This window comes from Pinus tabuliformis, chromosome 3_1, assembly GCF_031772625.1.
Source record: "Pinus tabuliformis cultivar Carrire ecotype Pingquan chromosome 3_1, CPIR1, whole genome shotgun sequence".
NCBI classification, from domain to species: Eukaryota; Viridiplantae; Streptophyta; class Pinopsida; order Pinales; family Pinaceae; genus Pinus; species Pinus tabuliformis.
In genome coordinates this window covers 498140820-498155025 of record NC_142301.1, presented here as the reverse complement: position 1 = coordinate 498155025, position 14206 = coordinate 498140820, and the positions used below count along the sequence as shown (strand labels likewise).

General features: G+C 37.7%; 1 protein-coding gene across 2 annotated transcripts in view; it reads left to right on the top strand.

Annotated features, from left to right (window-relative positions):
- LOC149187987 (Transducin/WD40 repeat-like superfamily protein) overlaps window positions 1–14206 on the top strand; it is a 352005-nt gene that overhangs the window by 101690 nt on the left and 236109 nt on the right. For both annotated transcript variants that reach the window (XM_089411531.1, XM_089411530.1), the window contains exons 3-5: window positions 5292–5361; window positions 5670–5814; window positions 6012–6149. In XM_089411531.1, coding sequence (XP_089267657.1) covers window positions 5292–5361; window positions 5670–5814; window positions 6012–6149 — 353 coding nt within the window. The remainder of the gene's footprint in view (window positions 1–5291; window positions 5362–5669; window positions 5815–6011; window positions 6150–14206) is intronic.

Sequence of the window (14206 nt, the reverse complement as noted above, 5' to 3'; positions counted from 1 at the left end):
AGAGCATTATTTAATCTCACGAGCACCCTTAGCACCTTCAACAACTTGTTCATTGCCCCACAATATTCACGAGATGATGTAGTTGGACTAGCATTGCCCCCAGTCGGCTTAGCAATGTACACATAGTTTGGCAGTTGATCCAAGGCCCAAAGGAGGTTTGTCTCACCCTTGAGATGTGGGAGGGCATGCACCATCTTCAGAGCCCTCATATGGAGCAGTCTACAAACTTATCTTTCACCAAGAGACCCATGAAACCAGTACTTGTGCCTGAGAGCCACTTTGGACTACCACATGATGGCTTACATGGACATCAAGGGGCCATCCCCTTGTGCATCATTTATGGAGCCCTCTCCCACATCATGGCATTTAGATGTCTGAACATGGTCTTCCAACAAGCTCATTTCACCACGACATCATCTTTTTGGCCTACTATTGGATGGTTTATTTGTAATTTTGAAGCTACTTGGTGGGGCTTGTCACCAAGGACTTGTTTTTTCATATTATTTATAATTATTGGGGGAAACTAGGCTAATTCGAATTAGGATGAACTCATATAAATAGAGATGACTCTCATTGTGAGAGATCATCATCACTTGGGACTTCGCACTCTTGAAAGGAATTCAGACCTGCAATTTGGGATTGTTTTGGATGTGCATAGATGCACTTTGACATTTGGAATTGGTTTGGCATCATTTTGGAGCTTATTTTTCATGGTTTCATGGATGGATATACTTCATATTGTCTAGCAAGTGCTTATTGTTGAATAACTCTATGTAATGTCCAGTGCATGGAATTTGTTCTCATGATGAATATTTGTGCCCTAGTTTATTAAATATGGTTCAAATTGTGATCTTGGGAAATTTTGCATGTGTTACTCATTGATAATATGAAATGAATGTTCCTAGTGGGAAATTATTGTAATTTGTCCATGAAACTCCATTGATCTTGATTAAAGAAGTTAATTGTTGAATTTGGTAGTTAGGGTTTCTACTTTTGGCCTCCTTAAGAACCAAATTAGCTAATTTAAAGCATCTATGATTCCATACACCGAATGGTCTAGGCACTAATCATATCCCTTGATGGTCATCTTCAGACTTTATCCACAAATTTCCCCTTTTCTCTCCACCAAAATCTCGGTCCTTCTTTCCTTGGCACTTACCTAGGGTACCCTGCGAAATTCTTCGGGGGAGGAATTATCCAAATCCACTTGTATAGGAACCTGCACTGGTGTCTCTTCTAGAGGATCTCAAAATTTGGTAGAATTTCCATGGTTAATTTTCCGGAAAACCTTGTGCCCTAGGTGTGCCTTATAAGGGAACTTTGTTTGTTTCCTTTGGAAGAGGTGGCTTTCTTGAGGGTCATATGTACTTAGTATTCAGTGGAATAAATCCTAAGAGGCCCTTTCTTTTGTCTTACCTTGACCTAGTGAATACTTTGGAGGAATTTCTTCCCACGAATATCCTAAAACTCTAGGTCTAGCGTAAGCCCTAATTAGGTCTTTCAAGAATAGCGAAAGCCTATTTAAGGTGTTCAATCATCTTACAAAGTTTCTTGGAAGGTCCTATCTCGTTTTGGAAATCTCGATCTTAGGCATACTCATCATCATTGCAAAAATCTCAAGCCCTACTTGATTTCCATCCTAGGCCTTTCTTGGAGAGATTTTCTTTCATCGACCCTTGATTGGGTGTCTCCTTGAATGGGCTTAGTGTAATCACTTCACATAGATCATTGATCCTTCATTTTTCAAGTGATTCCTATCCTAACGGGACTCCTCCCATTGGTGAAAGTCTGTAAACAGCAGAGGACATTGACTGAAGTGACAATGGGTCTTTGTTCCATTATTGTTACTTGGTCTAGTAGTTGTCCTATAGGTTCCCCTCCTAGGGCCCTGCTAGATTGTGTGGCAACAGCTCCTACAACAGGTTGGACATATTGAGGGTGGTGCCAACTGTGATAATAGTATTTGGCAGATGGATTTGCAAGTTGGATGTAAGTGATGTAAACATTAGCCACAAGAATGCAGTTTTCAGCTAAGAGTGATATTGTAGAAGGGTATTTTTACTGGTTAGGGTAGATTCCAAAGCACTATCTTTTCAGGATTAATAAATGTGGCTACCGAGGTGTAGAAAAGAGATATTTATTGGAGCTAAAATCGGCTTCTATGTCTATGGGAGATGGACAGATATTGTCACCCAACAGTGACTCTAATCTGGCAGACAAGTCAATGGGTGGACAGGGGGTTGGTGACTGGACATGTTTTGCATCAAGTCATGCAGTTTATCTCTTACTTTGAGGCAGCATCTAAAGCGGGATTTTGTTTTATAGTTGAGAGGGGCATGTGGTGCATGGAGAAGAGTCTAGACATTATGATGTGAGCTGCTGGAAAGTAGATGGAAAGATTTTGAACATGTTGATATCCACTATCATCATATTCAGTTGCTGGTCGGTTGCACTATTCAGAGGTATATTGCAGACATCTTTTACAGCACTCTTGGTCCAGATAAGTTTGTTAATTTTTAGGGCAAGTGTTTGTTTTCTGTGTGACCATTAGGGAGGGTGAGAAGAGTTTATGTTTTATTAATTATCATATTATTATGTACAGATACTTAGTGCTTTTGATTTAGTAGTTATTTATTAAGTACAGTGGCTTGACTGACTAATGAGTCATTTTCCTTTTTTATGGTTACTTAGTGGTGGTTTTCCAACTTACATCACTCACATGAAACATATCATTTAGATGTATTCATTATTATGCATGGATTAATCTATCTGGCTTCTTCTCTCTTTTCAACTTTTCTGTAAAGTCTTCTGTGCAAACTTTATACATCATCTTGGAAAGGCCTTAGAGTAAGATGCTGGTCTACATACAACTGTTTTGATTTTTTATGGCAATTATACATAAGAAATCTCAACAGTAAAACAATAATGACAATAGGATCATGAAGAGACGTCCAAACATGAGACACAAATTGTTACCCTGGGAAAAACCTAACTAGGGAAAAACCCAGCAATCTATTTTTAGGAGAAATTGTTCAATTCAACAAAAATGTACAATCTGATTTTCCAGTCAAACTAGGTCAAACAGTCCACAAATTCCAATAAGTCAAACTGGTCAAACAGACCATGTTTTCAGCCTCCTGCAACTCCACAGAAATTCAGTCAACTCTGCCCAGAAGTACAGTCAAACTCTGCCCCAGAAAATATCAGTCAACGCAGGTCAAACTCTCCCTCAGAAATTTCGGTCAACCTCATAAGACTTCTGCTCTCCTTTGCACGTGTGGACAGAACCTCAGAAGTTATGAGATGATCCAAATTTTTGGCTTTCCAAGTGGAGGAGGTCGAGTGCCTTTATATAGTGGTCTAGAATGATGAATCTAGATGTGCTCAAGGGGCACGCCTCTTAGTGCTGGGACCTGCATTTGAGGGCTGACCTGACCTTTTTTGGATGAAATAAATTAAAAATTCAAATTTTAAATTTCTTTCTTTTGATTTCCTTTTTAGGGCTGACTTGAATACTGACCGTAGCTACCAAAAATCAACACTTTGCTCTAGCTTGGGTGCTTTCCATATTATTTTGGAATTCCATAAATTCTTATTGCATTTGTCCATCTTTTAAAAAAGAAACCCATATATTTCTTTTTAGAATTTTCAAATCCGAATCGGTCATATCTATTATACATGTTTGTAAATGGAGACGTACCTGTGCGAACACTTTTTCTATAATGTCTGCCTGCTCTTTACATGTTCCATCAACATGTCCTCAGTGATTTCGTAAACTCTTTCTGTCTGGGATTGGATATTCTGGGTACTCAAGGTAAAAATACATTTAAATCTTGACTTGAAGCTTACGCAGGACAATGAGATTGTTGTGCACTTTTCATTGTATTTATATTAGTGCTTTCTGGCTACATGATTAAAATTCAATGTGTTTGCATTATTGGGTACTGTAATGCGCCATTATTTGAGACCAATCCCACTATAAAAATGTCATTTGAGTCTTCTCCCGGATCCGTGACATCCTTTTAAAACTCTGTTAACGGACTTCAGACTTGCTATTCAGTTCCCAACAAATTTTTAGTGAAATTATGAGGGGATTGAAACTTTTAAAGGATGAAGATATCAATCATCATTAGGTTGTTTTTTCTTATGCCATCTTCTTTTTCCAAAGTCTACTTTTGGATTAAGCATGCGTTAGTTATCTTTTAGAGATTTTGTCACATAGTAGCTTTGACTAATATGTTTCAAAATAAAAAATTTATCAACATCCAAATCACTTGTAAGTTGTAACATTATTGATGGATGTTGAAAAATTAGGTTACTTAGGGTAATGAGTATTCTAAAAAGTTGGGAATCAACCTCCAAAATCACTTCCAGGAAGGAGAAAAGACGTGATATATAAAGGTGGCATCTGGATTGAACAGCCAAACCCTGTGACTAACAGTAATTAGTTTTCCTGATCACCCAAAATGTGAAATTCTCTTACTATATTCCAGTTCATTCATGGCAACAATACTGATGGATCTGAGGTAAAAATACTTTACAGTGAGTGTGGTCGGTTGAGGGAAACTATCTATATAAATATGAAATCAAAAGGGAATAGTGCTATATTTATTATACCTGAAAAGCAATACTGAATGGCCCGACTTATGGTAAACTGCTGCAGTTTGCTCATACATGCTGTGGTTGACTGATTTCCTACTTCATCATTCCCAGACAGATCAATGTGCCAAGTAGACATGTGGCAAGCAAATTAGGATCTTGTTGGGTAAAGTGGAGATCAGACTAAGGTGGAAGATTATTGTTTTCTCTCCTTGTAAATCATACAGAAGGGTATAATTATTCTACTCTTAAATTGCAGGTAACTGTGGAAACTGTGTCATTTCTTGTATTTTTCCTTCACAGTGGGAGCAGAAAATGTTTATGAATCCTAACCTGCAGTGTGCATTTGAACAGAACTTCTTATCAGTAGTGTATTCATAGTCTCATTCCCTCTCTCTGGCAGTTTTTTTACATTCTGATAAAGACCTTTGTAAACCAATTCTGATGTGGTTAGACCCCATTTTGCACAGTTAAGAATAGCATCACATAAATTATTGGTTAATATGGTGGAATAATTTTTTAGAGGGAGTGCGGTTCCTAAGGGCTCTTTTACACTGCTTTAGGTTCACGAATATGTTCAATATTTTTCCATCGCTGCAATAAAGGAATGTGCTGTACTTCAAAATTCAAATGAAGTGATTGCTTATTTTCTAATTTATATTCCATTGTGCATGTTTCTAATACTGAGGCAGTGGCCACTGGGCATCATCTCCTGGTCCTTTATCACTTGGTTATGAAAGAGACAGCTGGAATTCAAACAAGGTAAGTACAAGGAGATTCCTTGTATTCTTGTCATAGATGTGTAGGTGATACAAATTTAACATCTTAGTAGTTTTCTGTAACAAACGTAGTATTCCGTAATGGACATGTTTGTAGTTTTCTCTTTAAAGTGTTTCGATGATGTGCAACATTTCAAGAGTTAAAAATAACAATTAAGTTATATAAATTCAGAACTACAGTGATTGTTTAGTTTAATTAGCGATTTTTGTAAAGTGAATCTGGTGGTCCGTATGGCTGCATGTGCCTTCTGGTGAGGACTTAAATGCTGCATTCTGTTCTTTCATTTGCAGGATATGCATAGCTTCAATTTTAATGGCAGTAGGCGTATAAGTTTCAGCTCCACTGCAAGTGAAGCTGAACGTCTGCAGGTGTTCAAAGAACCTGGCTATTCATTTATTGGAATGCACTGTCTTTTTGACAGTTGCAAGGCGTCAGGTAATTTACTGTGATTTTTCTCAACTTTGTTCAATTTGGCAACAGAAATTATGTTCTTTTACATTATTGTCATGAACATGATAAAAGGCAGTTCTGAACATTGTCCCATTGAAATTTCTAATTTTCTGAAGAACAATCTGCAGATAATTATTTGTTGTTTGCCATGAATTTGTACTGAACTGAGTTTTTCTCAGCAGTAACCGTGGTAAAGTTTGGGCACTTGAGTTCAGACCTCCTGGCATATGGTGCATCTGATGGAAGTTTAATAGTCTGCAGAGTTGCAGAACCACCTTCTATACTCCACCAGCTAAAAGGACATTCCAAGGATGTTACAGGTCAGAAAGCTTGTCATAAGCATAGTGATTTTACTTCAGTCAGTCATTCATGTCCCCCACAATAGCGAAAAATGATAAATATGTTGGAAGGCTGGATTAAATTCTGCCCATGGAACCTATGAAACTGTGGCCTAGTAATTAGACATAAGCACTATATCAAACAACAAACATGTTAAATCAGTTTGCCATAAAGTCTAGGCTGTAAGAACTGTGGCATTAGTGTCTGAACAACCTTGGAACACCTTGAAGCATGGAAATGTGTTTTGTACACCCTTTAAACGTATGATACATGTTTCAATATTCTGAAATGTGTACAGAAACACTGGCTCACATTTCAAGCACATATCCGTAATTGTATGCTGTGTTTCATGATGTGTTTGGGCAATTTTGACCAGATTTAACTGTGCAGATCCACCTGGGCTACTCTAAACCCTAATTTAAGGTTAATTAAACATTAATTACACTTTTAGAGCCCTCTTACAACAGAATGAATATATATATATATATATATATATATATATATATATATATAGATATATGATTTCCTTCTTGTTCTTTCCTCACACTGTTTGAGCAAGGGAGATTCCAGCCAGCTTGAGGAAGGACAATTCTAGCAAGGGAAATTCAATCTTTTAGGTAGCTATAGTAAGCATTGAGTAGTGTTTTGGGCAATTACAACCATCATTCGCTATGTTTAGGTGCATAGCAAGCAATTTGGTCTTTTGGGCAGCTACAAAAAACATTTTGTGGTGTTTTAGGCAGCTTCAGCAACCATTTCCTGTGTGTTTAGGTGAACAGCAAGTTTTCTTGGTAGCTATTTGAGTGCTTTCTTAGTGTATATACTTCGAAGTACCATAATATTCCTTGCAGTTTTATTTTTTAGTTTTTAGCAGCAGCAATGGATTCCAACCAAGCTACTTGTCTTCCTCCAACTTTTAACTCCAACAAAACGAATGATTTCTGTCCTCTTCGGAGCATGTTGAGAAGATTGCATGAACTCCTGGTGGTGGTTTATAGGAATAGCAGAGCATTCTGTCACAAACTGTACAAAGGCTTTTACTCAAGAGCGAAGGTAGACCTTTCTGCAGGATTTGGGAAAAACAACCAACCCAAAAGAGAGGGAGAAGTATGAGAAAGTGCAGAATGAGACTGACAGGCTGAAAAGGTGTGGACAGTTTGCTAATGCTGCTCCTTGGGCTCCTAACATTAATCCGAGGATTGTGCATGAAACAAGGAAGAAGAAAGCAGTTTGACAACAACAAGAAGCATCAAAAAGTACAAAAGGTTCTTTTGCAATTCAAGAGCAAAATATCTAAAATGGGGAATGCTCAAGAGAGAGAAAAGATGAAACAAGTGTGGCAAGGGTCATATATGCTTATGGTATTCCCTTTAATTTGGTTTGGTCTCCTTATTGACAGTATATGGTGAGGCAATTAACATAATGCCCTAAGGGTTCATGGATCTAACTACAGAAAAGTCCAAACCTGTTTGCTCAGAAAGGAGGAGTTTGTTGAGGATGTTGTGACACTTGTTAGCGCTTCATGGAGTATCTTTAGAGTTACCATTATTTCGGATGGATGAATAGATAGTAGGGATTGGCCATTGATTAAGATATTTTCCACTTCACCAAAAGGACCGATGTTTTTAAAAGACAAAGGCTATTTATTGTGAGGTAAAGGATGCACAATTTATTGTTGATATTTATCAAAGATATTGAGCAATTAGGGCATGCTAAGATGGTTTTTGCATTAGTTTGCGAAGCTGTAGATTTGATTGTGGGGATTAGGTATGACCACAATTTTTGGACTCCTTGCATTGCCAATATTTATGTAAGGGCTGAACTAATTTAAAGACCATTTCTGAAACTATAAAGATTGACTGAACTGTAAATATTGTAAAGGAGTTTTATAGAGCTATCTATCCAGAATAGAGTATGAAATCTTAAATTTTTTTTTTGTTCTAAACTTATACAAAACCTCATATAACTAATTGATTGATTCGATGATAAGTACTTACTTGGTCTGTTGCGGATGAATATGTTTCAGAACTTCTCCAGTTCGCTCCCGTTTACCAAAAGACCGAAACCACCCAGCCAAACGGAGCAGAACCTTGCTACTCAATCCAGTAAGCTTCTCAGTTGAAACAGACTATTTCCCCATGCCCAGAAACCTCAGAACAATCAGCTCTCCTTCTGTACGTAACTCAAGTTTATAAAGTTCCGCCCTTCTTCAGCATCCCCTTCGTTCTTTCTTCTTCTTAACCGATCCCCTCCCAAAATTGTTCTCTTTGGTTTATAAATTGTTTCTTGGCGGTGACCGCCCTTCCACTAGCAACCCACTGCTTCACCTCCTCGTGACACCCTTCCCATGTCATGTCATACATATTTCTTTTAAAAGGTATATTGGTTTTTAATTAAATATCCTTTGTTTGATTTTAATATACAGGTTTATGCTTATATTAAAATACTTTATTATTAATTTATTTTTATTATTTTATTAATTGATTAATATAATTTATTTAATATTTAATTTATAGATAGGTCGTTACATACACCCCCTTTAGAAAACTTTGTCTCGAAGTTAGAGTTTTTATCTTATATGAATATTAATGATAGCGATTAGTACATTCTTCTTAGGATTGTGTATTGAGGTTAAATTCTTACTTAATGTGAGGGCACTATAAAATTGGTGTTTTGAATACTTTAGGTTTATAACTTTAATGATCAGGTTTTATTTCATCAGATTCCCCAGCTATTACAAAATCGTCCTATCCTTCCTAATCTCTTCCGCTCCCATCCTATCCGTCTTCTATTGGAGTATGTTATGGCGTCAGTTATACTGGCCTAACCATTAATAAACTCCAAGGATGACAACGTCGGCTATATCGACCTGATCCCTAGTAGGCATCTGGCAGTCATCACCACACGTCTAAGGGAGCGTGACTCGCACAGTCCTCCGATGACTCTAGAGTTCGGAGGATACACGGTGGGCAGCACCTCCACCTCTCCCAGTAGAATCAGGGTTAATACCTTATCATGGGATCTCTTTGAGCCTTAATTGTTCTAAGGTTTCTGTCATCACGTGGTCATTTTGGTAACAAATATTATCTGCAATCATAAACACTTGTCCATGCATTTATAAAATGTGCATTAATATATTCAAAACAAATAGCTTATGTATAATTCACACATGTCAATTATAGTATAACATACTTTGCCTTATTCTATTCATGTCATTTAACTTTCATATTAAAATGTAATCATTCTTTGATTTCTATCTCATCAATCATATTGATATGTATAAATGAAACAAAATTATAATATCTTAATTCCCATCAGAAGCAGAATTACTCAAATATTTAAACTTTACTTTAATAAGTATAATTTAGTAAAATCAATAACATATTCCGTCTTGGTATCCATGTACTAGTGGAATTAAATAGATATTATGTCATTAAAATTCACGTTTATATATGATCATTTCAAAATGGTTCCGAGTCTCTGATTTAAAGCAAAGTAAATATATACAAAACATGGTTTAAAGTTCTTCAAAATTGACACGAGTTTGGGTATTTTTGACATATGATTTCTGTATCTTCTCAAGCTAATATAGGACTATACTTGTCCCACTAGACCTTAACTTGGTCTACCAGACGATTCCTGAGCTGTCGAACTCTACGTTCCAGTATATGTAATGGTTTGACCGATATGGTTCCTTCGTCTGATACCTGCAGTTCCTTCCATTGAAGGTTATAAGATCGGCCAGCTATCTAATGCCTTAATATAGATACATAAAATACATTATGAACTTTATGCAAGTGAGGTGGCAGTGCAAGATGATAGGCGACAGGTCCAACTCTTTCCATGACTTTAAATGGTCCAATAAATCGGGGTGATAATTTTGTCCCTTTTCCGAATCGGATAGTACTTTTATTTGATTTGATGAGGATGAAAACCTGATCCCCTAATTCACACTTCCTATCAGTTCTGTGAGCATCAACATAACTCTTATCATGTGCTTCCTTTAACTGCCGTCTAGTTTGTTTTACCCGCTCTTCCATTTCTTGGATTAATTCTGGTCTAGAGTTGCGGGGGAGCGCCCCCCCCGAACCCACTCCCAATCCACGCTCCGGGCGGGAGCGGCGCGAGAGCGCTCCCGATAAAAAAATTTCCGCTCCTTGCCAAAATCGGGAGCGATTTCGGGAGCGTCGCTCCCGGAGTGAAAATTAAAGCTAGGGAGTGATTGCTCCCAATCGGTCCCGAGCTTTTAATTTTCGCTTCGGGAGTGATGTGGGCGATGCCGGGAGGTAATTGCGTGAAAAAATTTCCGTGGACGCCAAAAAAATTTCATTTTATTTTTATTTTTTGTTTTAAAAGGGCTTGGGGGGCAAAAAATATTTCATTGTGACTTGAATGAGTTGAGGAGAGAAAAGGAGATTGAGCAAAGGAGCGAGGAGAAGCGAGGAGCGAGCGCCGAGGAGCAAGGAGCAAGCCTGCAAGGAGGTTAGTAATTTAGTACTTTAAATTTTAGTTACTTAGTAATTTAGTTTAGTTAGTTTAATTTAGTTTAGTTTAGTTTATTTAGTAAAACAATCATGAATCTAAATAAATTAAACTAATTTTCTCATCCCTATTCCCATTCCCATTCTCATTAAATTTTGCAGATTCAAAAGCTTACAAATATCAAACATCATGGACCTGGCTATATTTCTTGGTATTTTCCTCTTCTTGGTCCCTTTTCTGGTTATTATGGTGTTGGAGAGTAGGAAACGGAGGGGCCGAAATGAAGAGGGGGATGAAGAAGCTGGAGAAAGTGGATTTGATGAAAACCCCGGTGAGGAGGAGCTGGAGGAGGGTGAACATGACTCTCAAAAAACTAAACAAGACCAAACCCCATTGTGAAAATATGTTAACAGGCCTGAAGCAGGGAAAGGGGGTGGAACCACTAAATTTCATTGCCCCCATTGCAACAATAATTACACAGGTTCATACACCCGTGCCAAAAAACACCTGTGCGGGAAAAGGCCATGAGATGGAGATAAACAAATAGGGATCAAAACTTGTGCAGCTGTGTCAACAGCAGATAGAGCCAAATACATAAGGGAAGAGGAGGAAGCCCAATACAAATCTAAAAAATCAAGGGGTTTCTTTGAACCAATCTCACAATCACAAGCACAAAGAACTCCTTCAGCATCGTCCTAAGGCAGTGGATATGGAGGCACAGGGTCACCAGCTTTGAGGCATAGAACCATATTAGATTTCCTTTATGAGGGGTGTAGGAATGATGTGGATTCAAAGGTTTACATGTTTCTCTATGCATGTGGGATACCATTCAATGTTCTTCGCTCACCTTATTGGCACAAAATGGTTTCTGCCATAAATGATGCCCCTAAAGGATACAAGAGCCCTGGGTATGACAAGGCAAGAACCGTTGGATTTGATCATGAAAAAGAAAAAATATCACATTCTTTGAATAGAATGACAAGTTCTTGGACTGACCATGGGTGTCCATTGTAACTGATGGATGGACAAATGTAAAAGGAAAGCCATTGATAAGTGTTTTTGCTGTGTCTGTTAGTGGTGCCATCTTTCTAAATGCATATGATTACTCAGACAAGTTCAAGACCGCCATCAACATTGTAGAACCATTACTTGAAACAATTGACCGTATTGGGCCATACAATGTCATCCAAGTCATCACTGATAATGATCCTAATTGTAAGGCAGCGGGAGCAATTATTGAGGATAAATACCCCAACATATTTTGGTCTGGGTGTTTGGTTCACACATTGAACCTTTTGATGCATGATGTTGTCAAGAACAAAAATGCACAATACAAATGGATTGGTGATTTGTACAAGAAAGGCAAACAAATGATAAAATTTATTACAAATCATAGCAATACCCATGGCCTTTTCCGTAGTCACTCAAGATTGGAGTTGTTGAAGATTGCGAAGACCAGATTTGGTAGCTATTACCTCACCTTCAGGCGCCTTTTGAAGGTAAGAGAGTCATTGGCTAGCATGGTATCAAGTCCACATTGGCAGGTATTAAAGGAAAGGGCTACAAATGCAGCTGACAGGCGAGGTTTTGAACTGGTGGAGGAGGCCGCTCTTGATGGTATGTTTTGGTCAAGTGTGAGGCAAGTATTGGATTTCACCAAGCCCATTTATCACATGATTCGGTTTGCAGATATAGATAAATCAGTGATTGGCGAGGTGTATGAGCAGATGGATACCATGTTGGGGCAAATAAAAGATACTGTTCATAACAGAGATCCCGACTTGTACAAACTGATTCATGATTGTGTGTGTGTACGGTGGAATAAACTTAATCTTCCACTACATTGCTTGGCGTATATCCTTACGCCAAAATACTACTCTACATCTTGGTTGGGCCAACTTGCACCGGGGGGTGGGATTAGGACCAAACCACATTTAGATGCAGAGGTAACTAGAGGATATCTGGAAGCATTAGAAAAGTTGATACCTGACAGGGAGGAATGTGCAGCTGTGCGCCTTGAAATAGGCAGATACTTTAGTGGCACTGGTTTGTTTGGTACCTTCCATGCAATGGAAGACAGAGACAGATTTGATTCTCTCACATGGTGGGAAACATATGGAGGCTAGGGACTTTTGCCAAAATTGGCAAAAAAAGTTCTATCACAGGTTGTAAATACTTCTTCTGCAGAGAGGTGTTGGAGCACCTATAGCTTCATACATAATGTGAAAAGAAACAAACTCAATGAAAATCGGGCAGAAAGCTTGGTTTATGTGCACTACAACTTGAGGTTGTTGAGTCATTACTGTGATCAGGCTTATGAGGATCCCACATATAAAATTTTGGACAACCAACCAGAGGATGACAATTTGGAGGATGGCACTATACATCTTGAAGAAATGGAAGAGGAACTTATAAGGGATGAAGATGAAGCAGCTGCAGTAGCCATGCCACCTCCACCATCCAGTAGCAGTGCTCGAGTTCCGAGTCTTTTTCCTTTGCTGTTGCCACCTCCATCTACACCCTCATATGGAGGGCATGTGCCTTCTAGTTCTGGTCGTCGGTCTGTGCGGGAGACTCCTAGAAGACCACCACGACTTGCTTATACAGGAGACTCTCGTGGCAAGGGCCACATGTAGATTTACAGTTTACTTGTCTTTTCTAGTTTCTATTAGTTTTCATAACTGTTGAGTCTTGAGTCCTTGAATCTTGACTCTTGACTCTTTCATATCATAATGATATTTTTTGTAAAGAATATATGACTGTGACAATGAAAGTTTGAAGTTTGAAGTTGCCAAGTTGGAAATTATAACTCATTGGTAATGATTGTGAATTATGAATATGATGCTTCTTGAAAGACTAAACAATATATGACTGTGACAATGAAAGTTTGAAGTTTGAAGTTGCCAAGTTGGCAATTATAACTCATTGGTAATGATTGTGAATTATGAATATGATGCTTCCTGAAAGACTAAAGTTGTTTCATTTCATTTCATTATTCATATTTCATTTTATAACATTTCATTTCATGTTAACAGTTAGAAGTTAGAACATAGAAATATCTAAGATATTATTTCTTGTAATGGTTAAACTTAGCTTACAAGTACAACTTTGGTGATCAATGATGATAAATGTTATATATTGAATTTTCAATTTTGAAAGCTTGAAGTTGAAACTTTAAGATTGAATTTGATGAATCATGATTCACGAGACTCAATATGTTGCAGTTTTAATATGTATGTTACTAACTTGTGGACATGGTTGATGAAGATTATAACTTTTAGATGATTGATGTGATATGGTTCAATGATCAATCTATGTTTTTTTATGCTTTTTATATCTAATTCATCATTCTACATGTTTTTGTTTACATATATGTATCAAAAATTAATATATATATATATATATATATATATATATTTTTTTAAAAAATCGCTCTGGGATTCGCTCCCAAACCGGGAGCTTCTGAAAATGTCACTCCCGCTCCCCGCTTTCGCTTCCGCTCCCAAGTAACATTGTTCTGGGCCTATTATCACTCGATCTTCTAACTTGTCCCAAC